Source organism: Lonchura striata, chromosome 5 (assembly GCF_050655825.1).
Source record: "Lonchura striata isolate lonStrDom1 chromosome 5, ASM5065582v1, whole genome shotgun sequence".
Taxonomy (NCBI): domain Eukaryota; kingdom Metazoa; phylum Chordata; class Aves; order Passeriformes; family Estrildidae; genus Lonchura; species Lonchura striata.
Window position 1 is genome coordinate 58,043,398 of NC_140707.1, and position 25,669 is coordinate 58,069,066.

General features: G+C 39.6%; 2 protein-coding genes across 6 annotated transcripts in view; one reads left to right on the plus strand and one right to left on the minus strand.

Annotated features, from left to right (window-relative positions):
* The window catches only part of RIN3 (Ras and Rab interactor 3), an 80,408-nt gene extending 65,945 nt beyond the window's left edge, over positions 1-14,463 (plus strand). For all 3 annotated transcript variants that reach the window (XM_021531960.3, XM_085582272.1, XM_085582273.1), the window contains one exon: positions 1-14,463. In XM_021531960.3, coding sequence (XP_021387635.3) covers positions 1-309 — 309 coding nt within the window. In that variant the 3' untranslated portion in view covers positions 310-14,463.
* The window catches only part of LGMN (legumain), a 26,676-nt gene continuing 7,941 nt past the window's right edge, over positions 6,935-25,669 (minus strand). For all 3 annotated transcript variants that reach the window (XM_085582290.1, XM_021531952.3, XM_085582289.1), the window contains exons 3-14: positions 19,145-19,242; positions 18,239-18,320; positions 17,640-17,725; positions 14,976-15,051; positions 14,462-14,524; positions 13,517-13,583; positions 11,796-11,914; positions 11,062-11,151; positions 10,173-10,370; positions 9,417-9,587; positions 8,476-8,543; positions 6,935-7,700 (exon numbers count right to left, since the gene is read on the minus strand). In XM_085582290.1, the coding sequence (XP_085438416.1) occupies positions 7,661-7,700; positions 8,476-8,543; positions 9,417-9,587; positions 10,173-10,370; positions 11,062-11,151; positions 11,796-11,914; positions 13,517-13,583; positions 14,462-14,524; positions 14,976-15,051; positions 17,640-17,725; positions 18,239-18,320; positions 19,145-19,242 (1,158 nt within the window). In that variant the 3' untranslated portion in view covers positions 6,935-7,660. The remainder of the gene's footprint in view (positions 7,701-8,475; positions 8,544-9,416; positions 9,588-10,172; positions 10,371-11,061; positions 11,152-11,795; positions 11,915-13,516; positions 13,584-14,461; positions 14,525-14,975; positions 15,052-17,639; positions 17,726-18,238; positions 18,321-19,144; positions 19,243-25,669) is intronic.

Consider the following 25,669-nt stretch of genomic DNA (forward strand, 5'->3'; position numbering starts at 1 on the left):
GATTTCATCTGTATCTCCTTTCTGGAAGTCAGTGGTCAATCAAGGACACTTGCTTCCCGTCGCGACACCACAGCTGAGCAGCTGAGCCAGCAGTGTGCCGAGAAGTTTGAAGTGTCTCATCCCAAGGACTATGGACTCTTTGTTTATGTTGATGACCAGTGGCTGCAGCTGGACAAAGATGCCCTTCCACATCATATCAAAGCCTCCCTTCTGAAGAGTGAAACCAAGAAAGATTTTAATTTTATTTATAAACCAATTGACCATAAAACCCCACCAATTCCAATTGTCAAAGAGTCAGACTTTTCCTAAGTGCCATGCTGGTTTTTTTCCGTCTTTGCTGTCATCCTGGAAGAGCTGGATATTTTACCTTGTGAGATCCTCTGGTATCTGCAGACCTTGGAAGTTCTCTGGAGTGTGGCCTTCAACATAGGGCAGATGGGCTAATTGTAGATGGTGTCTGAACACACGGCATTTCTCGGTAGAGGTCATTTGCAGAAGTAAAAGAAGCATTCAGGAGAATGTTCATCCTCTGGAAAACTTGAAGTATCAAGCCTCAGAACCTCTCAGCTGCAACCAGCCAACACTGCAGAATGCAAATGAACAGTAGAGAAAATACAGAGAGCTTGCAAAAAAGTGGACATTTACTTTATAAAAACAATGGCAGGTGTGAACCACATCTGTGCACAAGGCATTTGAAAGGCCTGCACACACCTCAGTCTGTTTGAAGGTAAGACTGTGTTTGTGCTTGATGGTATCTGTTTACCAAGTTTGAATAAACTGGGTCTTGTCTGATGTATTCAGTGGCATAAGGGTGCCACCTGTAGAAGAACTCCATCTCTGTCTTGTTGTCAACAACATGTCTTTGCCTTTGAAATCCACATAATTACAAGCAGTGCAAGATGACCCTGTACTTTTACTAAGAATATGGTTTTTGCATTCTATCTGTCACGCAAATCTGGTAGCAGGCATTTTCATCAATGTATTTTTACTAAAGATTCAAAATCTTCACCATCAGTTTTAAATGTACAGCAGTTTTATTCATGTTGGTTGTTTGATAATGTCTGGTTAATTGTGTATTTATTATAATGTATGATATGGTGCAATTATTTTAAAATAAGTCTTTGTAAAGAACTTAATAATTTGCCTCGTGTATCAAAACAGATTAAAACTTGAAAGTCAAAAGGAGTTAGAATTAAATACAAATCCCTTTTTACATGGCTGTCATTTTCACAAGTGTTATCCTAGCTGTAATTCCCACCAGGTTATTACTTCAATAAATTCAGGCTGTTGCAGACAGAACTTTCTATTTCTCCTTTCTAAGTGTGCTTTTAGTCATTCAGTCATTACAGACTTAAATTTCCCTGAACAAAAAAATTCCCACAGAATATACTGAATCAATGCAAAAATGCATTTCATTGAATTTGAAAACAATTTTTCAGGATTGGAGAATGGAAACAGGAGCCTTAACTGCAAGACAGGTCTGTGTCTTCTGGGTGCCTTGACACAGGCAAGATTCCCACTGCAAACAGAAAATACTGGGTTGTTTGCATGCAGGAAGTCAGTAACCTCCACTGCAGCTTCAACAACTTGGAATCAGGCCTAGCAAAGCTCTGATTACAAAAAGGTGTTTTACTCAAACTTGATATTGTTTCCTCCCAATAACATTAAAAAGAGATTTAGGGCACCTTGGGCCCAAGGTCTCTGCCTTATTCCTGAAGCTCCAAGGATAAAAGGGTGTTACATAAAGCTGGTCCCTCTCTCAGTCTCTGGGGTTGAAATAAATGTCCATGTCTACGTGCCCCAGCTGTAGTCAAATCTGCATACAGATAGCAAACCAGTGTTGTGCACTGCCAGCATGGGCTGTGTGCACATCTTGTTGGGAAGGGACAACAACCAAGAATGAGGAACAGTGAATAACAGCAATCTTGGTTTTGAGGGTATCACGTGCAGAGCTTGCAGTGCATGACAGCACTGCTGACATGGTTATTTCTGCTATGTGCAGCTGTTGGCACCTCTGCCTTCCTCTGGGCAGCACGTCTGCAGGATGCCAGAGCTGAAGCCTTCTGTCATGCTGCCATCACCCTCCTGCAGGGCTCTGTGCTCCTGCTGGGAGCCTGGGCTGCTCTCAGGGTGGCACTTGGCATGCTGGGGCTAAACCTGAGACACAAGTTTCCAGATCTGGGAGGTGATGCTGCTCTCAGGGCCCTGAGGGCACTCACACAGGTGTGGCTGTCTCCAGAGCCTCCCCAGTGCCCACCCACCTTGCCCATGGTCCAGGACCCCACTTCAGCCTGCCAGGGCTGTTAGACCCTGCCTCAGTGGTGCTGGAGTAGGAGTGGTCTCCAGCTCTCCTGCCCTCAGTCTGTCCCCCAGCATGTTGCCATTGCCAGGGATGTGCTGGAGTTCCAGGGGAGCACTGGGGCCTCTCCTGATGCTCCCCTAATCCTTGGCCTGATCAAGTTATTATATTATAACATTCACAGTCAATGAGCCTAAAAGTAATCTGATGGGTAAGAGGTCAAATTAGAAACATGGAAGGAAAGAAGCTAGGATATTTCTGCAGAGCAACTGGACTTTGCACCAGCCAGGGTCAAGCAACTGATTGATGAAGTGAAGCACTCCAGCACCTCACAGTGTTCTGGGACATCTGAGTCACCATCTGGACCTTGGGGCTAGGGAGAAGTATTGGACAGAGCAGGTCAGTGAAGCCTGTGGAAAGAGTGTGGAAATCATTGCAATCTGAATGGGCTCAGACCTAAATTTACTAATGTCCAGACTCAAAATCAGACTTGTAGATCCCAGTTTTTGAAATGCAAGGAGTACCATGCAACTTTATGCGGGTTTTTCTCAAATTGCACATGCAACATTTTCCTCTGGCATACCTACTGCAAAGCTCTAATTTGATTTGCAAGAACTGCCATGGCTCTCCCAAACCCAGAGATTATCGATAGTAATGCAAATTACTTTGCTTGGCTGTGAGCTGCCTGGAAGGAAGTCCCTGTGCTATGGCTCAGTGCAGAACAGAGCGTGCTCAGAGGCTGTGGGGCAACTGGCTTGTTCAGTCCCATCATATAAACCAGCAGCAACATTTCATTAAACATACATCTCTGAAGTACAGGGGTGACGTGGCCACAGTTTATGTCAGGGAACATAAGCTGGGAGATGACCCATATGATGGTATTTTGGATCACCCAGGATAAAGAAGGATGCTGCCTCTCCAAGCTCACAGCTTAGTGGTGGCACTTAGGCTCTGCCTGCACCAGGGTCACACAGAAACAGCCTGGAACAAACATGCCATTGTTTTGGTGACCCTGGCAAAGTGCTGATTCTCCAGCATGGAGATTGCTGCAGCAGTTCAGCATGTCCCTTGCTCTGGACCTTGGTGCCCAGGGTCCTGCACTGCTCTGGGCAGGTATCTGACATTTTGGATGGTGTGAAAAAAAGAAGTAAAATGTGGGAATGAAAAGGGTATTTTTAAAGACTCCATGGGATTTTGTTTATTGGCTTTTCCATGGGGCTTCCTCATGCTGCAGCCCAGGTGAAAAGGAAGCAGCCCAGCCTGGTGATCTGTGGCCTCCCCTGGTTAGTCAAGATAGTCACGCTGTGACTCATGTGCCAGCCCTCATGTGAGCTCTCAGCAGACAGGAGTGTTCCAGGAGGTATTGACCAAGCAGGGTTGTGCAATCCAGCCGAGGCCTCTTCAAACATTCATTTGCAGAGGAACATTGTGCAATGATCACTCATTGACTCACAAGGAATGAGTGAGAGAGAGGAACAGGGAGACCAGCTGAACCCAGCAACTCTGCACAGAAACAACCAGCCACTGTGTCCACTGCGTGCACAGAGCTGATTTAGCACCAGTTTGCACCCAGTGCCACAATTTGTCAATAATTCACTGAAATAGTGACACTGGCAGGTCAAGTTTATCCTAAAATAAGAGCCATTGAGATCAAACACAGCTTCTGTGCTGAATTCAAGAACTTTTGGGCCTCTTCATGCTCCAGTCACCAATTGTACTTTGAAACCTGGCACAAGACTGGCTTTTTACTATGGGCTTCTAGAGTGATTGAGGCTGGCAGTGACCCCTGGAGGGCACCAGTCCTGTCACTGTTCAAACAGGGCTTTCTCCCAAGATTGTTCAGAGCCTCATCCTTTCAGTGCTGCAGTCTCCAGGATTATGCAGCCTTCCTGGGTGCCTAGTCCAGCATTTTAACACCTTGCACTGTGAAAATTTATTTCCTTGTATCCAGCTGTTGTGCAGAGCCTGCCTGTCCCACCAGCATCCTTCCTTGGATGGGTGCTGCTAGTGTGGGGTACTGGCCAGCTCTGCCAGTGGTGCAAGGCTTACAGAATTGTAGGACTTTTGTTGCCTTCCACATCTTTTAGGGTATCATGACCCTGGGAAGGAAACAGCTTCTGATTCAGAATTGCCTGAGCTCTTGGCACAAAATGCTGCTTTAAGTCAACACTTCAGCTTAAGTTTCCTTTTCCTCTGCTGCCCCCCTCCCCCCCTCCCAGTTCCCAGAGGCAGAGTACAAGAATGAGTGGCCTTCAGCCTTCTGCCCTGAGATGGCCACAGGTGCTCAGCACTTACCTTAAACTTTCCTGATGAGACAAGATGCAACTTGGCTTGAAGAGAGCTATAACCATACAGCTTACTGGAATATCTAAAAAAGTGCATTATCTCCAACTCGGGTGAACTGCTTTTTCTTTATGGCTGGTAAGGAAGGGAGGGTGGTTACTGGTGCTCTGAACAAAGCTGGTGCAAAACAAAGTTTGCATTATACAGGAGTAGCCAGCACACAGTGTACCGTGGAGGCTGATCATGGACCTGCCCTCCAGGCCCTCTCCAAGGAAAGGCAGAGAACTCATGTGCAGCAGATGTTGGGTAGAAACACACAGTGGATTTGGCACATGGGTCAGAAAAGAGCCTTGGACTCCATTCCTAGCAACAAGGAGGAGAATAGGAAACCTTGGCTGCAGTGCACAACACTCTTCCCTGGGGATATGGATCTATACAACTCTTCTGCTGTTTTTGTAAATAACACAGCCTCAACTTTGCCCTGTTTTCACTGGTGGTGACAACTTGCTAGAAGCCTGACAGTTTTCCATATTTTGCATTCCAGCATCCCAACATTCTAGGAATGATAGGCTAAGCAACTGCATGCCTGCAGGAAGAGCACGGGTGTCTGTACTTGTCCAACTCACCACAGGATTGGTGTAAGACTGACCTTGCACAATCCTAAAATTATTTTCTCATTAGATTCTATTACCATCACAAAATAAACAGCCTGCCATGCAGGTACTAAGTCTGTGTGATGCTATTTGGAGGCCTTAAAACAAATGTATTGATCAGTGAAGCAGTGTAAGTTACTGTATTTTTCTGTGGGGCTGTTTCCTGAGTGACTGAAAACAAAATGGCTCTCTGGATACGAACTGAAAATTCAGAGCATGCCATAGCATCACCATCCTAAATGGCAGGCCCCTTCCCTCAGATATGTGGCAAACTGAAAGACAGACACTGAAGATGTCATGCACCCACAATGCTGTCTGAGATGGAGCTATGGCAATCACTTGCAAGAGGAAAAGAGAACAAAATCCCACTCTCATATTTCAGCTTTGCATCCTCAGAGCTACAAGGGTCTGCAGGAGGGTCAAGGCACATGATGATAATAACACCAGGGTGTCAGTGATGTGTGAAAATAAAAACATGCTAGCAGCTGATTTCTCATCTGGTAATTACTTTTTGAGGTCTATGTACTATGGCTGGAGACTCTTGGTCATAGACTGACACCATCTCCAAGGAACATGGAGGTCTCTTTTTTAACCTCTGAATTCTAGATGTGAAAATCCAGAAGAACAAAAACCTCTTCTGAATACTTCAGCAGAAAGATGGGCATATATAAAGGGTGCAAAAAACGTTAAAATGTTAAACCTATGAATTGATGATGCTAAGTGCTTGAGAAGCACCCTGGATTTCTAAGGCAGAGAAAAACTCTAAAAGCAAAGATGAATAAAACACAGACTGAATGTATATATTCAATCAGGGCTTTGAAAGAGTAATTTCTCCTGGTCTTTCAAAGTGTTTGGGAACTCTTGGTATGCTTTCTTTCGTGACAGCTGTCAGAATGACTAAGAGCTGTCTGTGGGGCCAGCCCTTCCTCCTGCCATCAGGGAGACAACTGCAAAACATACAGGCAGTCATGAATTTCATACTCTTATTCTTAGATTTCTGCTAAAAAAAAACCCCAGATTTACAGCTGAGAAGAAACAAGAAGCAACTCAAAAGCAGCACATATCCAAACTTTCAACAATTCCCAAGGTGCAAATTTTCATCTATTAATTCAGTAAAGCCGAATTCCACAGGGTTTTACCTTTTCCATTCATCCTGACACTAGCTGTGCTCTGGGATCAATCTCTCTCTCAGCAGACAGTGTTCATGAAGCTGTTCATGCTGCTCCTGGCTTTACCTAGCTCTTCTTTATAAAAAACTAGCAGTTACACCTCTATAACCCCTTTCCTCTGTGTGGAGCTACCCAGAACTCTCCAGTTTTTGTCAGACTTCATTCTTTTCACATGGAGATGAGGTAATTTTGTGTATTTTAGCACACTGAAAATAACTCTGAAATATTTCTGTATCCCGTCTCCACGTATAAAAAGGTGTGGACAACCTGAAACTTTGTGAAACATCTCACAACCTCTAATTTTGCCATGCCTGTCCTTTACTGAGTCACCTCTAAGGAGTGGAACCTTCAATTGTTGCTTTTAGGCTGGAGTTTTGGGATTTCTTTCGGGTTTTGTTGGTTTGCTTGTGAGCTGTTTTTGAGTACCTGCCTTATCAAAGTCTTACAGGGACAGATTAACATTGTCATAGAGTTAATTAGCTCTCCTTCATTTTCAAGACACAACATGTCCAACACTATTACACTGTGGGTGGATGAAACTGTCAACTTTATTTTTATTGACAGGCAATTCCTGTACTCCATGACTTCCCACAGGTTTGTGAGTATATACAATTAATTACAGCATACTGATGCTAAATTTACAACATTAGATATTTCTGTTTTTCTTTGGGAAACAGTGCTTTCTACTCACAAAGATTTTTACTGTTCAACATTTAACTGTGCTGTCCACATCAAATAGCTCCCAAATGTAACTAATTTCTTTAAACTGTTAAGGAGTTAAAACTTAAAGAACAACCTTTGGTTTCTTCACTCTTCAACCAATCTGCAAATTAGTCACTGTAATGGAATTCATTAACTTTTTTTAAAAGTTAAGATTAAGTAAGAGTATTTAAAAAATCCATAATTAATGACTCAATGTTTAGATTTAGGATGGATTTAGCAATCACACAGATGGCTTGTAGTGTTCATCCAGAGATTCCTAAGAGCATTGTGCTTTGAAAAAAATTATCCATCTTGAAAGCTCTAGGTGGTCTGTCAAAATGCCTCTCTCAAAGCAGCAGGCTGCCAGCAGGTGGGGATGCAGGGGAGAGCACTGGCAAGTGCTGCACTGCTCATGGTCTGGTGCCTCAGCTCCCAGCACAGTTCCAGTACAGTGTCTGACTCTCTCCAGGTTGCATGCACATAAAGTCTGGATTATGACAGCTATGAAAAGTTATCACTTGTAGTAAGGGTTACATTCAGGACTGTTGTTTCCATCAATTCCCAAGGCACACCCGATTCATGGCCAGGAATATTCTGCAACAGAGAACAATAATGATGAATAACTTTTCAGGTACTCTGCTCTCAAACTATTTCCCAAACTGACTGCAGTGGGCTGCCACCAGGAGTGGGGGCAGCAGTTCTTCACCTCCTGAGCTGCATGTATACATTCTCTGAACTACCAAACCATCCTCACATTCCCTACCCTTCTGCTTTCTTCTCTCCCTTTTCTCTTCCATGACTCGCAAGCTGGGATCCCAACCTCTACCACAAATTCCTAAAACAGAATTCCAACACCATGCTACCCTTGGCTCTACTGCACCACCACAGGGGTCAGCCTGGACCATTACTTCCCTGCTTTCCTATCCCACACAGCACCATATTCCCTTTCATCACCAGAACCCAGCAGTGCTGTGGTGTTTTGAGCCAGCAGCTGAGGGGGAGGCACAGAAAACACAGCAGTTCCCTACCTGGCTTCAGTGTAAGTTCATGCAGGAGCTACAGGGCAACACCCTTACACCAGTTGTGCTGTTTTGTTTGGTATTGTGTGGTGCAGTGGGATCCCCTGACTGGCTGTCATTTTCCCTGAGGCTCAGTATGGAAATTAAAGGGTTGTGGAGACATGGATCATTATGAGTGGGAGGGAACAAATAATGTTTGTCAAAACAAACATTTCTAAATTTAGAGCAATTTACTGACAAAATGATAACAAGAGCAGAACAAGTGAGAAGCTTTTAGGATTATCTGCCTATTAGCTTTTGTTCTTCTAGCCACAGTTAAAACTACAGGGCCTATCTGGGAACCTCATTACCTGTCAATGGGGTATCCTCCTTCACAAAGGTTGACCAAGGCATACAGCTGTCTCAGTGCATACTCATACTGAAATAAACAAACATTGTTAATAATTTCTGTGATGAAAAGCAGATATTGTTTATCCAGGCTAAATGGTGGAAATAACTTAAGAGATGCTATAATATCCAAGGTGTTCAATTGATGATCTAGTAGTGGGCTAAATGGATCTTTTTTTCACACTTTGCTCTTTGAACTTCAGGCAATTCAGCAATTCAACTTCTTTGAACTTAGGCAAATTCAGCTGTGCTGCACATTGACCTCATACTCAAGACTATCTAATCCATTACATAAAATCCCACAGAACAAAAACAAAAAATCCACTGAAGAGGCTATCTTGCCTGACATCAGGACTTTTTTATTCTTACCTGAAGTCTAACAACAGGACTTGAATCCTCAACTGGCAACCAGGAAGAGCAAACAGTAATAAAGCCCCTAAACTAAAAAGTGGTTCTCAAGAATTCAGCAAGATGATGGAAATAGCAGTGAGGCTACTGCAAGGAATTATGCATAATACTATATCATAATACAGAAATCTGAATGTACAAAGATTGTGAATTCACAGTGGTGGTGGTTGTGTTTCTGTTTTGTCAGCAGAGATGTTTCAAGCAGAAATGCAACATGACTTTTTTAAAATTGGGATTTCTGGGGAGAGAACTGATGGAAGCAACAGCACTAACTAATAAAAATACATATTATTTTTGGGATTTTTTCAGTAAACTTCTTGCTTACCTAAGGTGTAGTAAAAATTGTTTTCAAAAACATTATTTACCCTTCTTCCAAATCTAATCTGTATGACTGCCCCAAGGTAGCTTTATAATAAAAGCTGATTTTTGCAGATGTGCCTATGACTGTGCTAGATTTATGGCCTGTTTATCAAGTTATATCCAATGAGTGACTTACCACAGGTAAGTGCCAGTTGAAGCAATGAGCTTTGAAGTAGTTTGCTGCTGACTGGTAACAGTCATAATTGCTGATGGTCAGTCTGTCTGACAGGATCTGCTTGGTTTGTTCTGTTGATCCTGTTACTACGGTGACTATCTTCTGCATGGATTCTTGGATGAATTCTTTCACCTGTATATAAACCAAAAGGAACTTAAAACATGCTTTTTCTAAATCTAATTTAAAGACTTTGAATGAAATTTCTCTTTCTTTAATCCTCCTTTAATATTTAGGCTCTTTAGGGAACCAAATTTTGCAGTTTATTTTTAGCATAGTCTCTTGCACTTGTCTCTTAACACTCAAATGAAAACTGACAGAAAGTCAAGATTCCTGGAACCCAAAATTACTTACTGTCCTTCCACTGTTTACCAGGAAAAGAAGGCACTGCCAACACCAATACTGACTTCCATTCTGCAGAAGCTATTTTATTTGGGATGTTTCAGTTCTACTGACACATGAGTTTCTCTAACACCAAAGATTAAGTCTTCCCCACAAGAATCCCTATGGATGCAGATGAGGAATTTCTGGTCAATAACAGCTTTGAGACTGACTTTTGCATTTGCTTACCTTTTGGCTAGATAATCCCTACTGAATTTTAAAGGAAGACCATCAGCTAGAGGTTACCAGTCCAAAGAGTAATTTTTTTTGACTTTCAGGGATTTTCCTCCTGCCATTTCTTAGGACAGAAATTAATCTGGCCTGATGAGATTTTCTTACCTCCAGGTATGCTTTCATCTGTGCAGCAATCTTCTTAGCCTCAGAAATGTCATTGGTAGCCATCAGCTTTCGTTTCATGATTGCAAAGGGCACATCAGGACTAGGTGTCAGGTCATAGTTTTCCACAGGTGGCAGAGAAATGGGCATGGCTTTCTTCCCCTTGCCCTGAAACTGCATCACCTTCATGGAGGAGATGCTCTGAAGGACAAAAAGTAAGCAGATGGAAACTGTCAATCACCCTCAATAAGTATTCTGTCTTTGCCTTCCATGCAAACCTAACTCTCTAAACTTGTTTTATTTGAGAAAATAAAGGAGATCACAGGGTTGTAGATATGTGTGTCTGTGTGTATGCATATGTTTTTAATACAATGAGGTAAAGGCTGCCAAAAATCAGGGAACTTTTATTTCCAAAACTCACTGTGGGGAAAAAGGCTACCAGGTTACATAACTGCACATTTTTTTAACAAGTATTTAATCTGTTGCATAATGTACTATTGTAAATGCTGTATCACCTCTTAGCTTCTCCCATTTGAGGGATCATCGTATTTTTTAACATTTCACTAATTTTTATAATATGTTGGGAAGTGGTACATATCTTTCTTATACTTTACTGAAGTGTCAAATCACTGGCAGAGCTTGGAGGACAACTTGTATCCTGATTTCTTGGATTAAAGCATATAGAAGGTTGATTTCCTTTAGCATCAGGATCATCACCTCTTAAATGCTAAGAGGTCTTCTAAGAGAAATAGCTCATGTCTAAAAATTACTAAATCAACCCTGCCAGTTTACAGTTCTTTTTAGTTTGGATTTGTTTGGTTTAAGGCATGGAAGTATAGGGTAAGAAAGGCTGGAAGATATATTTGAGCAGGAAGGCCTGTCAAATACATACTCTGTTTCCATACTGCATCACATGGCTGGTGTTGGTGCGTTTCTTCACCAGCTGAAACTGCTTGTGCAGTGTTTCTTTTCTTAGATCCTCCTGCATGAAGAAAGTTCCATGAGGTCAAAGATAGCTATTCTAAAAATGCAAGGGAAGCTGCAAAGGGTCTTAGCTGCCAGTGAGTAGAAGGATGTATAGGGCAAGAGCTATACAGTCTTTGAAAGATACAGAAGTAAAAACTGAAGATTTGACAGCATATTCTCATATTGCTTTTAGTATTCTCATCTCCCAGCAAATGGGCAAAAAAGGAGTGGACTAGCATACAAATCTCATATTTGTTTCATTAACACTATTTCCATTATACTAACAAGTGGATTAGCCACAGCTCTATATTTAAGCAGCCCTACAACTTACTGAACTGCCCAATTCGTTTTAAGATGTTTGGAGATGTGGTCTCAGATTAGCAAATAAAGATTATGTGAATTTGGAACTAGAAGTTAGATATTTTCTATATTATAAATAACAAAAGACAATAGTATTTCTCAAAGTTGGTATTGGAAGTAAATTCAGTGGCCCAAACAAGTAAAGATTATACATATGGTTCTGAGTAGTAGATATCTTTTGCCAGTTTAATTTGTTGATTTTATTTTCACATAAAGCCAAACATTTTCACAAATCTTGTAATAGAGCTATGTTTATCTTTTTCATACATGAAATGAAAAAAATTAATTTAAGTAACTTACCATATCTGAATCTTCCATCCAATTCACACTGTACCAGTCCCCAAGATAAGTCTGTCTTTCATCATCATAGTAACATGCATAAGATGACTCCTTGGGATTAGCAGCTGTTGTTGCATAAACTATAACACAAACAGTAAGGGGTTTTTTTAATCGTTTTTTTTAAAATCTCCCCTCACCCCTCCATGATTTAATACTTAGCTGCACACAATATATTTGTCTAAGTATTCTGTCTTTCAATCATTTACTTCTAAATAGCAGGAAGGAAAGAAGTATATTAATCGTTCTGTTCAGTCATCCTCAGTGCTGTTCTAAGAACCCTCTGTGCTTTTTCTTTGCTGCCAAATGTGGTCTGGGGTGTTTAAAAAAATGCCTGAAGGAAAAATCTACTATTCAAGAACTGCCTGAGAGCATTATGCACTAACAACTGTCTATACATTAATTTTCTTTATTACAATAATGAGAACTTCTCTCCAAACTTGACTAAAAATCATCTTTATGTCCACATAATGCCACCTTATAAGTAATATACTTTGTTGGATAATGCTCTACACTGAGACAAAAGTAAAATAAACCTACATCTGTCCCAAGTACAGTGTTCCCAGTAAGTAACCTCTAAGACAACAGAAATACTGTAAACACATGTTGACAGGTATTAAGACAAAAGCAATTTTGGCTTTTTGCCAAAGTTAATACATAGCATAGTTGTGTAACTGAAGGAAAATTTATATTTTAAACTGAAAATGTTCCACATGATTTTATAGAGCTATTGTGTTGTTTCTACTCAGAATGTACCTAAAGCTCAAAAGTAAAAAAAAAAAAATCTTGAATCTTAGCTGTGCAGTAAAATGCTCCTCTTAGAACCCTTCAAAATGCCTACTAAGTAACCAGTTAAACTTCTTAGCTTATCAGTGAAAGCTGCCAAAGACAACTTTGTGCTCTAATACATAAAATTGTCAATTTTCTGCCTTTTTAAGTTCTGTGGTAGAGCTGTTTGTAAAACCAGAGTCCTCAGACTGGAAATTTCTGACAGAATAAACTACAAAAAATACTAAGCATTTGTCTGGGACAATCGTCATCATGAAACTTCCTGTAAAAAAGAAAAATGTTTTTAAGAAATCTTGGTGGATGTCAGGCAGCATACCCAGGGCCAAACACCCAGGACAGGCACATCACTGGTCTTCTCTGCAATCACATCTTCAAAACCATAGGAGCAAGCACTTGTCTCCCTGATAAGGAAATGTTTCAAAAAGTTGTGATTCCTCACCCCAGTCAAGGCTGAGCTTCCAGCTCTGCAGCAGAGACCCTGGAAACCCTGAAAAATCTGAGTTCCACATTCTGGGCTGTTGTGCAAATGTCCAGCAAAATCATCTGGCAGTGGTGTCTCACAGCTGCTTTGCTACTCAATGAAACTGAGAGCAGCAACTTCACACCTATTGGCAATGCTGAGGGTGAAAAATGTTTGTATAACCAGGGCAACCACCTGGTTCCTGAAAAGAAATACATTTTCAACTACTCGTTTCCAAGAAACTGAAAGCCTTTTCAGTCTTTTGTAAGACTCTACTAAAAGAAACTTCCTGTAAATGGAAAGTATTACTTCCTTGTGCTCCCCCACTAAAATTCTACATAAACATGCCTTGAACCTATTCTTGTCACAGTCAGTACTTGTTAAGGTCTGTGACAAGTTGTGATATTTAAGTCCAGTAAGTTAACTGATTGCTCACCATTAATATTATCTGCCAAATGATTCATCATAGATCCAGACTCACATGCTTCAATGTAGAACACCATCTATAAAATAAAAAAAATAAATCAGAGACCTTAAGAAATTCCAGGAGGAAATGGAGAAAACTTGTTTATCGCTTTTTAGCTGTAGCTAGCTGTCCTGTACTGCTATTCCTGGAACAAAAGCTATGCATAACGCTACAAAACAAAAGATAATTTTTTATTTTCAGGAATTAAACTCTGTAGAAAGGGGAAAGAATACTAACGAAAAGGTGTTTTTCATTTCTACAAAATCCACAGGGATCTACTGGCTATTGTACAAGCACAGATCAAATACACAGTCACTCTATAGGCACAGCAACATGTTAGTATTGAATGCAGTACCTCTGGAACTGATGCCAGCTGTGTGTTCTTAAACACAGCCAGCCATAGCAGACATTGCCACAAAGAACTGCTTTAAAAAAACACCAGTAAAATGTTCAAAACAGTAATTTTTCTGCTGTTAGCACATGTGATAAAATAAATTCACAGAATTTTCTGACAAGAGGCACAGTCTTTTAAACTAAATAAGTAACTGTAATAAAAACAAGAGGTGTATACAAACTTCCCATCTTAATAGTGAAGTCTGAAGTGAACAAAGCACAGGAAGAAAGTATCAGATCTAAATTATGGGGGTGCAACACTTACAGATATTGCTTTTCTAGCCAGCATATGTAGCATTAGCAAACAGCAGTTACACTGCATATGAACATTGACTGCAAAAACAAGTAAACCATTTACAGAAAATTTGGAGCAGATCAATCCTTTTAACTACAAAATTCCTAATGCAAATTTAACTGCATATAACAGATTCTTCCTACTTTGAGCCAACTCTCAAAATAAAAACATCTCTCTTCCATGCCAGCTGCTCTTTTAATTTCAGAATTTCTGGTATGCTGGTTTACCTTCTGGTATTTCTTGTGATGATACATGTACCAAATAGTTTTATTCAAGTCTTTCACATGAAGCTGTAAAAAAAGAAAGCTTGTATTAAAACCACTTATGTTCAAAAGACATACAATTCACTTAAGAATAAATACTAACTGTTGTGAATATGTACACTATTTTCCCAATAAATTTATCCATGCCTTTGCCATTTTGAAGTATAACATTCTAGCATTTACCACTGTGGAAAAGATGAATAATGGTTCCAGAGGATAAGTATAGTGCACCAGAAAGCCAAGTCATACCTGTGTGAAACAGTCTGGCTATGGAATGACATAACTTAAGTTTCAACTGAATGTTAAGAGATTCTAACTGGAAAAAATCCAAAATATAATGATGAGAAGAATAATGCTCTTTTTCAGCCTCTTCCCTCAATATAGCAGTGCATTAATATTCTCATGTTTTACATGTATTAGTTATTATTTTAGTATGCCACTAAAATGATGGGTTTTGTGTTATTCCCAAAATGCTTACATCATCATCAGGAAAAGCCAGAAGTCCTGGAGCTCCATGGTCAGTGAAATAAACAAACACATGATCCTTGGGACCACTATAATGAAAAAATTGCAAACAAAGTGTTTTTAACTACTCTGACCTAATCTTCAATGCAACAACAATCATCTGCTTCTTAGTGCCAAAACATGTCAATATCTGAAAATAATAGAGCTGAAGCACCTCCTCCTCTTGGTAATATTTTTTTTCTCCCAAGCATATTAGTTTGGATCCTTATTAGAGGAGATAAGTGTCCGCAAAAGGAACAAAAACAAAGATACAGGCTAGTCCCTCAAACATGGAGAATATGGCAATCACACTTCACATTCCAAACTGTAAACTGATTGTGAGACAGTGGCTGTTATGTAAGGTACAGTGGAAACACAATTGGTTTTTCATGGCTGTGGGAAGAATTGGTTATCCTGTGGCATTTGTAGAAATCTGGTAAAAAAGGAATGCTTTAATAACTAAATTATACCAAGGCATCAATAACACAGGGATAAATAATAAAAACCTCTTTGCTAAGACCCTTAGGTATGTGTAAGGACTACTGTGGCCATGATTAGCCACACAGGTCATCAAGCAGGGTCAGCCTACAGCTCCATGAGGAACTGATACACAGGCACCCACGAGGCCAGACTGGCATTTGCATCCATGGCTCTGCAGTCAGCTGAGCACTGAGCACTCACAGGCTTTGACACCCTCACATTGGTGCAGTACAGCTTGCTGTACAGTCTGATTCCCCTCTAAATCAAACCGATCATGTTTGGGTGACAGAAAGGCCTCACCCTAACAGCCAGATCTGCAAAGGAATTTTCCTTTTAAACTGTATTCAGGGACAATTAAATAAAAAATGTGCAAAAAGATCAGAAGGAGTGTCCAGCCCCTCCTCTGTTCCTCTGTACCAGAGTCCAGAAATCTTTACTTGCTTTTGCTCTTTCCCCACAGCAAACAGGTACAACTGCAGCAGCTCAAGGGAACACTGTCCAGCCTTCTGTTTGGCCAGGAACCTACTGGTGAGGGGGGCCACCATCTGGAAGCCTCCCAAGGAAAGGATAATTGAGTTCTTGTCCCACCCAATACCAACAGTCAGACCACTTGAAAATTCAAACAGAGCCTAATAAAGAAGGGTTGGCGTTTTTTGCTTCCTGCTCTTGATCCTAAATGCAAAAAATTTGACCAAGGTGTAATGCAAACAATTAAGACTTTTATTTGTGGGTTCAAGTTGTCTTCCTGAGTACATTAAGAGACTTTGGCCCACTGCATAGCTACTCCCTTATTTGAATGGGAACATCAAGCTTTCACAGGTGAGGTGTGTTCAGAGGTACATTTTATTAAAACAAAAATTTCTTCATAGTCAACTCTTGACTCATTCCAGATACTAGAGGAGCACAATCTGGTAATGTGCAGTTATTTATTAATGTTTTGCCTATTTGTGCTTCATGTATAATTTTCAACCTCAGCTTTTCAGGATGAAGTTTAAACAATTCAGAGCAGTAACTTATTTGACTACTGTCCTGCTCCTTCTCTTTTATTGTTCTCCTCAGTGTCAGGGTGGGATTTTTCTGTTCTGCTTCATTACTATGCCTCTAAAATCAACTGTCAGATGAAGTCAGACTTCACAGTTTTTCTTTAACAAGGTTAGTCCTTCCAAATGATCAAATTTAAATTCTTAAAGGTTTTACAGTAATTCCTGCACATAGAAAAACATAATATGATATAGCTCTTAACCAACAGTTAGAAATATATACAACTTAGTAAGGAGGCATCATACTTTCACATTTCAAAGTAGAAGCAAGATGAATAACTGACATCAGGTATCCTTCCAAGAAGACTTCTTATTAGGCCCTGAAACACATTAACTACATTCTTGAATCATCTAAATTATATAAGCCTTTGTAACCTACCATTAATTTTAAATCTTACATTCCATTTAGGCAATCTATAATTTATTATTCTTCATATATTAGAGTACTGCCAAACTTAGAATAATTTGTGTAGCTTAGTTTACAAATAATTTAAGCATAATACATCACTTACAAGTGTAATTGCTCATATTACATACTTTTTCAGACACAAAGATTTTCATTCATTAATTCTGAATCATAATTCCACTTCATTAGGAATAGAATTATGTATAACTGTACATGTGCTACAAAGACCAAGGCTGGGATTAGACATGCAATTCTTCCATCTGATGAGCTAGTTAAGCTCTCTCTGTCCCTCTGCCACTCACTGCTAAGTCTGGCCTGAGTCTGACCTAAGTCTTCAGCTGATCAATGAAATTGTTAATGTACATTAAAACAAGTTTTAGACAACCATTTCCAGAGGTTTCCAAAGTTTAGCCACACTCTCTCAGAACTGCCATTCTTGCAAAAGACAGTAGTCTAATAATAAATAGTAAATACAGTTAATACTACCCTCTAGAACTTTTATACCTTAATCAGTCAAATATCAACAGTTGCTTTCTTGTGATGCATACTTTAAGAAACTAGAACCACTATATTTGTAATGTGAAGGACCCGAAATTGCCATAAATAATTTTCTGGATTCTCAAGTTGCTCTAATTTACCTTACTCTTTTGTTGAAATCAGTGACAATTTACAACTACACATGTAATTATTTTCTAAATTAAACTTCTCTTACCTTTTCAATACTTTTCCTGATCCCACCCCCTTTACTGCTTCCTCATCTCCTCTGAGAACCGCAAGAAAATTCTTAGGAGTAACATCCTAAGGATTTGAGAAGATTAAAGTTAGATTGGATCATAAAACAAAAAAAACCTTCTTTTAGAAAGATATCATTTTAAAGTTAGAATCCATGCATGGATGACAAATTTAGCTGACCATCCTTTTCAATACATCTTTATCTAATGACTCGGCTGCTGAATCACAAAATCACTGAGTGACTGGATTACTGTGCTGATTTAATGAAACAATTAGTTTTACATAGCTGTTTCTCAGATGGAGTTACAACATTTACAATCCAAGACCTTTCTTCCTTTTATTTCATGTGTCAGCATGGAAACAGTGTAAAGGCTCAGTTTTATGACCAATGCTTCACTTCAAAGAATCTATTGTCTATATTCATCTTATGAACACCAAACTTCATGCCAAATCATGCAGGTGAATAAACTTGATGCTTTATATTATGTGCATTATGGAGTGTAAACTACAGGGTGAAAGAATTTATTCAGACATTGGGTAATGCTGAATTTTCCCCAGGGAAAGGGGTTTTGTTCCTACCTCCTTTGTATAGTCCTTGGGCACTCCAGCATACACATCTGAGCCATTAGGTCTATTGATGACAATGCCTTTGGTTGGATTTCTGAAAGGTTAATGGAACATAAATAGGAATAATTAGCCACATGCCATGCAATGATCATAGAAAAAGGAGCTAGCTTGCCTGAGAGTACAGGAACTTGCACCATATGTCATCAAGTGATTTCAGAATATTAAGGGCTTTGCACTTCAGTCAGTTACATATGTTTGTCTCAGGTGTCCTTACCCTCAGAGTACATTCAAGCATTCTACCTCAAATCATGTCAATTAATCTGAAGATGTAGGTGGACGGTCTCTATCATCTCTCTCCTTGCAGCCTTGCCTTTATTCCCCTTAACATTTTGCTCCCAGTGCTGCTGTACCTGTAATGTCTGCTGATTTTGGGGGAAGCTGTTTCAGAATTAGAGGCTGTATAAATCAATTGTGTCATGCACCAAGAAATTATATGCTCTAGACAGTAACCCAGAATGGGACCTGTACCCATCTTCATTGAATGTACATGCTGGGAATTAATCTGATAATATCCTCCCTAAAAAGCCCTGGAATTCATACACAGACCTCCCCTCATGAGTTTAGGTTATTTATCTGCTGCATACTGTTATACCTGGGAGTTAAAATCCCTTAATCTCATAACAGAGCTCTGCAGTCCTCAGTGCTACAGCTGATGCTGAGCTGTGGAACAAGGCTTAGAAAGCTCATGAGCACATTTCAAGGGAGAATTCTTGTGCTAATGGCTGATGTCTCTATGCATATCACAGGTGGTTTTAAGGGCTTTTCTTTCCAAACTACTACAAACTCAAGACACATGGGTGACCATGGCATGTTTGTAGTAACCATATAGTTTGTGACCAGTGTACATTCATCACTTACTCCTCATTATCAGCAATGTCATCATACATCATGACAATGATCTGCTCATCTGGAATTCCATTTCGGTGTACAATCTGGTATGCATGGCACACATCTGCCTGAAATTAAGCAAATTTTCATTACTAGTTTTAACAGAAATTTTACTTTTGATACTAGAAGCAAAATAGCTTTTGAGACCCAACAGCAGGCTATTGACCAAAACAAACTTAATTCCAATATAAGAGACTGAAGATTGCTAGAGAGCTGAAATGTACATGTTAAACCAGAGCTCACTGCCCTTCTCTAATTAGAAGCAGTTGCATTAATAGTAGAGACTATGATTAATATCTCTTCCTCATTACCTATTTTGATTTCTTATTTAAACAGAAACTGGCAGTTACTTCAGACTCGGTACAGATAACAAATTTAACATGAAGCTCTCAGCAATATTCTGCATTGTGTGAGAAAATCAAAATAAAAACCTTCTGCAATGACAGATAAATCCAAAGTGTGCCAAGCAGACAAAAGGAGTTGGATTTCCACCAATTTCCTGTAATTCTGTACCAAGTCTGCACGACTAAGCATTGAAGGCTGTCCTTGACTTAAGCAAGTATTGTTTACCAATCTCATCTATGCAAAAGTTTTATTAAATCTTGCTTTACTATGAGATAAGAATTTGGTTTAAGGAAGATTTTCTTTTTAATTATGTATTTCTTACTCTGCAGAGCAACTAACTCAGAGCACATCAGATTTGAGTGGAAAACAGAATTGCAGCATTTCTATTCAGGCTCTTTTGCTGATTTGTACAGGATATGAATAAGCAGATTTTCTTTACAGAACCATCTTCCCATGATGCAGAAATAACAATACTCATTAAAGTGGTATTACAATAAATGCAGACTTCTATCAGAATGCTAATTTCTTATTATTTATTATTATTCTTATTATTTTCAGCCCAAATTATTCTCTCCTTTAAAACTTACAGTCTCTGCGTGCCCTAATGAGACATTAACAATAATTCCTGAACTTGAGAACTAGAACACCACATACTAGGAAAAGTTGTGCAGGATTAATGGAAGAGATCTCATCTAACAAATGCACACTACAAATGCAGGCAAGAAGCAAGTTTTAAAGCTTACTTGTGTTGAACTAATCTAACTTGCTAATTTGGAAACCAAATTGATGTGGGTTAAGAGGAACAATGTCTGTTCAGATTACTTAGGAGTACTAGTGATTTTCATTAGTTTAACCAAAAGGACACTGTAAAATACTGTAACTTTATAATCCTTGGTCTTCTAAGTGCAGATAAAACTGAAAAGAGAAGATACTTTGACAAGATTTTGTGAAGAGTGAGGTACATTCAATGCTAATCAACTCTCCAACAGTAAGATCTCTTTATGTGATTAACCCTAAATGCTAAACTGTTCGTATTAAAGCAGTTCTATTTCCTACTTCACAGGTCAGCAGCCTATGTTCTCTTCCACCTATCCCAGACAATCTCCCAGTTAGTTTTCCATTTCCTTCTATGTCATTATACCAGCTGCTGCCTCAACAAGTCAAAACATTGAGGTTAAACAGAGTTAGGAAGATATTGCATATACTATAAAACAGAAGAGCACAGGTTTGACCAAGAACATACTTGATTTTCACAAGCAACCCAAGCAGAAGTAGAAGAAAACGCTAATCAGAGCTTCTCTACACTGATTGATAAGTAGATCATAGATCCCTTCTCACTCTTAAAATATCACACACTTCTGTGATGCTGACAGGAACCTTTACAGGCTGGCTGTGTAGGGAAATGCTTGGGCATGCAGTGACATAATATCACCATATTAAATCAGCAAGTGTCTGTGCTCCCACAGACATGTGGCTGGCCAATAGGGACAGTGGAGGTATTCCAACTGATGCCAAGTACCCAAAATAAGTTAAAATTTCTAAATGCATATTATCAGCTTTTTTGTTTCCTCTCCTTCCTTCTGGTTCATTCACTGTTTGCTCAATATGTCCTGCTTAGCAAATAGTAGTCACTAGCAAAATCCCTAGTGTAAAGGAAGACAGATCAATGCAGTCAATTCTCTTCAATCTCAATTTATGCCTGTTTGGGGGTTGTCCCAGCCTTTTAAGGCTTTTGCTAAATGAACTGTACCTGCTAGTAGTATAATGGTATCACCAGCAAAGGCTAGAGCAGAAAAAGCATGTCTTCCTTCTGAAACTCCATTGACTAAAGTAGGACTCTTATGAGTAAACAGTTAGGGTTTATTGCATAGGATTAGCTGACCTAGTTAGTCACCTTTGATATTGCTCATTATTGGTTTCTGTGCATAAAAAACTCATCAGTCTCTACAGAACCAGAGTAAAAAAGTTTGCAGCTAGAGCAGGGAGGTGTATGTGAGTCTAAAGTATTTCCTGTTGATGTGTAACTGCCCCTTAATACTGCTATTTGACCTTGTTTATCTCTGAAATATTTCTGTCATATCTGCACTCTAGAAGAGACTGTTCACTTGTTTCAGATCTCTTATTTGTATTTTTCTTGCTGGTTTAACATGTGAAATGTGTGCTATGAACATTCGCTGGACAAATTGCTACTAAATCATGGTTCTGTGACTGTGGTTTGGGCAGCAGCTGCCCCACAGAGCACAGGAAAAGGTGCAGCTGTACAGCTCCTGCTGCACAACTGGCTTAAGGGTAGCTCCACAATGGACACTGTTAAGGGCATGGTTTAGACCTTTCACCCCCTGGTTAGTCTAAACCCTTTGCTACATCAGCAAATTCTGACGGAAGATCTGCTAAAATAATTAATTCCTAGATTTTGAAAGCATGGGGATCAGAGAGTGAACTACTCTGTTTTCCTGGAACCCCTATTTTCCTCTGCCATACAGCTGTTTACACATTTGAATGACACAGCTTTTAAGCAAATTGCCTGGGGGGATTTTTGGAAAAATCAAGTTGTTTATGACACAAGCTTGCATAAATAGTTCCTAAAGGGAACAGCTTGGACTTGTGTGAAATTGGTTACTTCTTGTCTTATGACTGCTAGGTTAATGGCTGAAAGGAGCTGTCAGCTTTACCTTAAAGCAGCACGATTCCCACTATGGCTGTGCTGAAATGTCACAACCTAAACAAGAATGAACTCTAATATATATACAAAGTAGAAGAATATGTCTGATAGGTCAGTCATGTCTTACTCCTTTGCTTAAACATACATCAGTGAATCTGCCCAAAGATCTAACTCTATCAAGAATTTAGGAAAACTTTCCTGAGAGTTCAGTTTAAATGTTGTAAGCACAGTGAGGAAACATTAATTGAAGCCATGTGGCCAAGGCAACCTTACCTACAAGACAAGAGAATTTAAGATTGCCCTGGAATAAGATACTGCTCTGGCTGGTAGTGTCTAGAACTCTGATTAAATATAGTCTCTAACCCACAAAGCTCCATAAGTCTAAGACTAAAAACAACAACTGAAAACAGACCCATGTATACAAATTCATATTCTTTTAGTTTTAATATCAATTTTGCCACACTTTTTCAGTCTGGCATTTCTCTTGAGGATGCACTCCATCTTTAATAAGACTCTTGTTTCACATCAGGCTTTTCCACAGACTATGTGGGTTTGAGTATCCAGGAAGCATGAGTCTGTCTCTTTTTCTGATCTGAAGTCAGCTTTAGATTTGAGTTAGCTGGTATGTTCACCTCACAGAACAGCCAGACTACTTCTTCTAATGAGAACTAGTTTGTTGAGTCATTCTCTAAATCTGTCATAAGTATTTAGTACTGTATTGGCTCATGTATGCCACCAAGCTTTCCAGAGGTATTTTATCCAGCTCTTTGTACAGCAGAGAGCTGAGCCACTTTCCCTAGGAACAGGGGGAGTACTCTTGAACAGCAGCCAGTCTCATAATAGAAAAGCTGCTACAGAGAAGCCAGAGTAACTGCTGAGGAGCAGAGGAGCACACTGATAGCTCTTCCAAAGCCCAAGCGACTCCAATCAAAACCACTAAAATAAGGAGAAAACCACCAAAGAACTGAGAAGCCATAAGCATAAAGCAATGTACAAGCTAACCCCGCAATGACAGTAAGCCTATCACACTGGGCTCTATACTACACAAAACACTTAAATTTTATTTTAGGAACTGGATGAGATAAATGTGTAAGACAAGTTTAGGTCATCCTGATTAGGAAGAAATCCCAGTTCAGCCATCACAGTGGAAGCAACTGCCTGCAAGGTGTGACTTGCTCATATTAGTGCAAATGGTGGTTTTATTCCTTATCTTTTCTATCCTTGATTTGTACTGATAGTGGATCCTGACCACTGACATCTAAATAACCAGTCTTAGGCAGAGTTTCAGATTACAGATTAACATTACAGGTGCAAACTCAGTGTTTCTTGGGTCTGCAGTCTTTACAAACTTATTAGTCCTGGGGTCTGTACAGCATTTCATGAATAAAATTAGATATTTTTGAATATGTAATCTATTTCTTCTGCTTTTGTGGTTGCTCAGTTAGATGAACACGTTACCACCAGATAACTACAGTGAGAGACAATACAGTATGTTTTGACCCTGTTGAAGCAGGCAGCATGCAAAACAACTGGAGCTCACAAAATAAAAATGTAATACAAATATGCAACATCGTGTATTAACTGTACTCTGGACAGCTGAACTGAGCAATTGAAACCCAGAGAAGTGTCTGCTGAGTTCTCAAATTACAAAGGGACATTATGAGTGCTTAGTTGCATGTAGGGAATATCAACGAGTCCGGAAATAAAAAAAACCACATTGAATAATTACTTACTGGTACACATCTACAAATCCACTTGTACACAGGCTAGGTCAGAGAGGTTCTGAGGAAGAAGGGTGATGGCAGGAGTGAACTGAATTAGAGTATAGTATCTTTTCCTCTGCAGTTTCTCCCTTGGAAAGCAAAAAATTACACAAACGTGTAATTCTGGAGTGCTGCTTTGATTTCTTATTGTACAGGCATGATTCTACGGAACAATAATACCATGTGTTTCTATGTGTGTTCACTATGTGTTCTGAAGCATAGAAATCAAAGACCAAGTCCTACTCCTGTTTCCACTGTAAGTGACTTGGGCAAATAATTTAATTACTTAAAATGTTTTTGCTTCCACCTCTGGAAGGTAGGGAACGCTATAGTGATCAGTCTGCATAATAGTTTCAAAAATCTGTTAGAACACCTCAGATTTCTGTAGCTTCTTTTCTTCTCTGAATAACTCTCCTAAAAGTCTATCATTCTGCTTGTTTTACTGGGAACAAATTTCTCCAATTTTCTAATACCCAAGGCACCCTTGTGTGGATGACACTTGATGGCACACATGAGAGGATTTCCCATGACTAACTGCTGGGTCTGTCTCACCACGTGTCACTGCTACCACATGTGCTCTCTCCCACCAGGCCCTTACGATTGGCCACAAAAGGCCACTAGGCAGAACAGCACAAGTTGTTACTGTGCTGCACCTTGTAGGAATTGAGCTTTTTCATAACAAGTTAAGATGCACAGTATCCTGCTCAGGACAGGGAAGAACCCAGCCTCACTCTGAAGGATCCTTTGTACAGACCCTTTTATGATACTGCTTTTATAACTTCAATAGGGTTATTATTAGTGCTCTAACTTTCTTATTTCCAGATATTAATACCTGAAGCAAGTGGCAGTTTAAAATACAGAGATTCCTAGTATTTAAATTCAGAACAATCCAACACAGCAAACGTTGCATATTGATGGTTGACATTATCTTCAAAATCAAGGTATTTGAAGAAATCCTGTTCTCATTTTTCTAACATGGAAAAGGAATTATTTAGTAACTATCTGCAAAGGATGACCACACTCAAAAGTTAATGGGCTTCTGTGAAACTGGCATGTTCCAAAGATTCACTCACTGTTGGACACAAATATGTAAGTGTGAATCCTGTGTTCTTCATAGCCCTATTTTACCTGGCAGATACACTTGCCATTGCAGGCTCACTGACAGAGAGATTAAAAACTGTGCCCAGGCAATTGAGAAAAGGAATTCTCATGAGCCACAGCTTCAAAATTGTAGTTTTATTTAAAGAATTAATGTTGTGGTATTAACTCCTCCTAGAATGGAAGGGAGCCAGCTAGACTGGTTATACAGCAATAGCAACAAAAAGAGCACAACTCAGTAATTAAATTTAGACATTCCAAGACAGGCAGTAATCAAGTACAGCAGTAGTATTCTCATCATTGTTTCCCAATTTCAACTTTAAAACTCTTCTTCAAGATTTAATTTGAAATATACATAGTTTATATTAAGGCTGTAATATTCCAACTATGATTATCAGGTGATATCTACAATGTAAGGAAAGTCCCTAAAACCTGTTTGTCAAAGTGTTGAGCTAGCACTTGCTAGTGACAGGTTGTTCTTCAGATGCAACAAGATTGTCAGTCTGATTTAGTTTTAAGCTCATCACTGTGCTGGAAGTTACAAACTGATTATGAGCTGAGGAGAAGAAACATTCACAAAACCCAGGGTGCCCAACACACAGAAGGCTCATTTGTTCCTCAACCAAG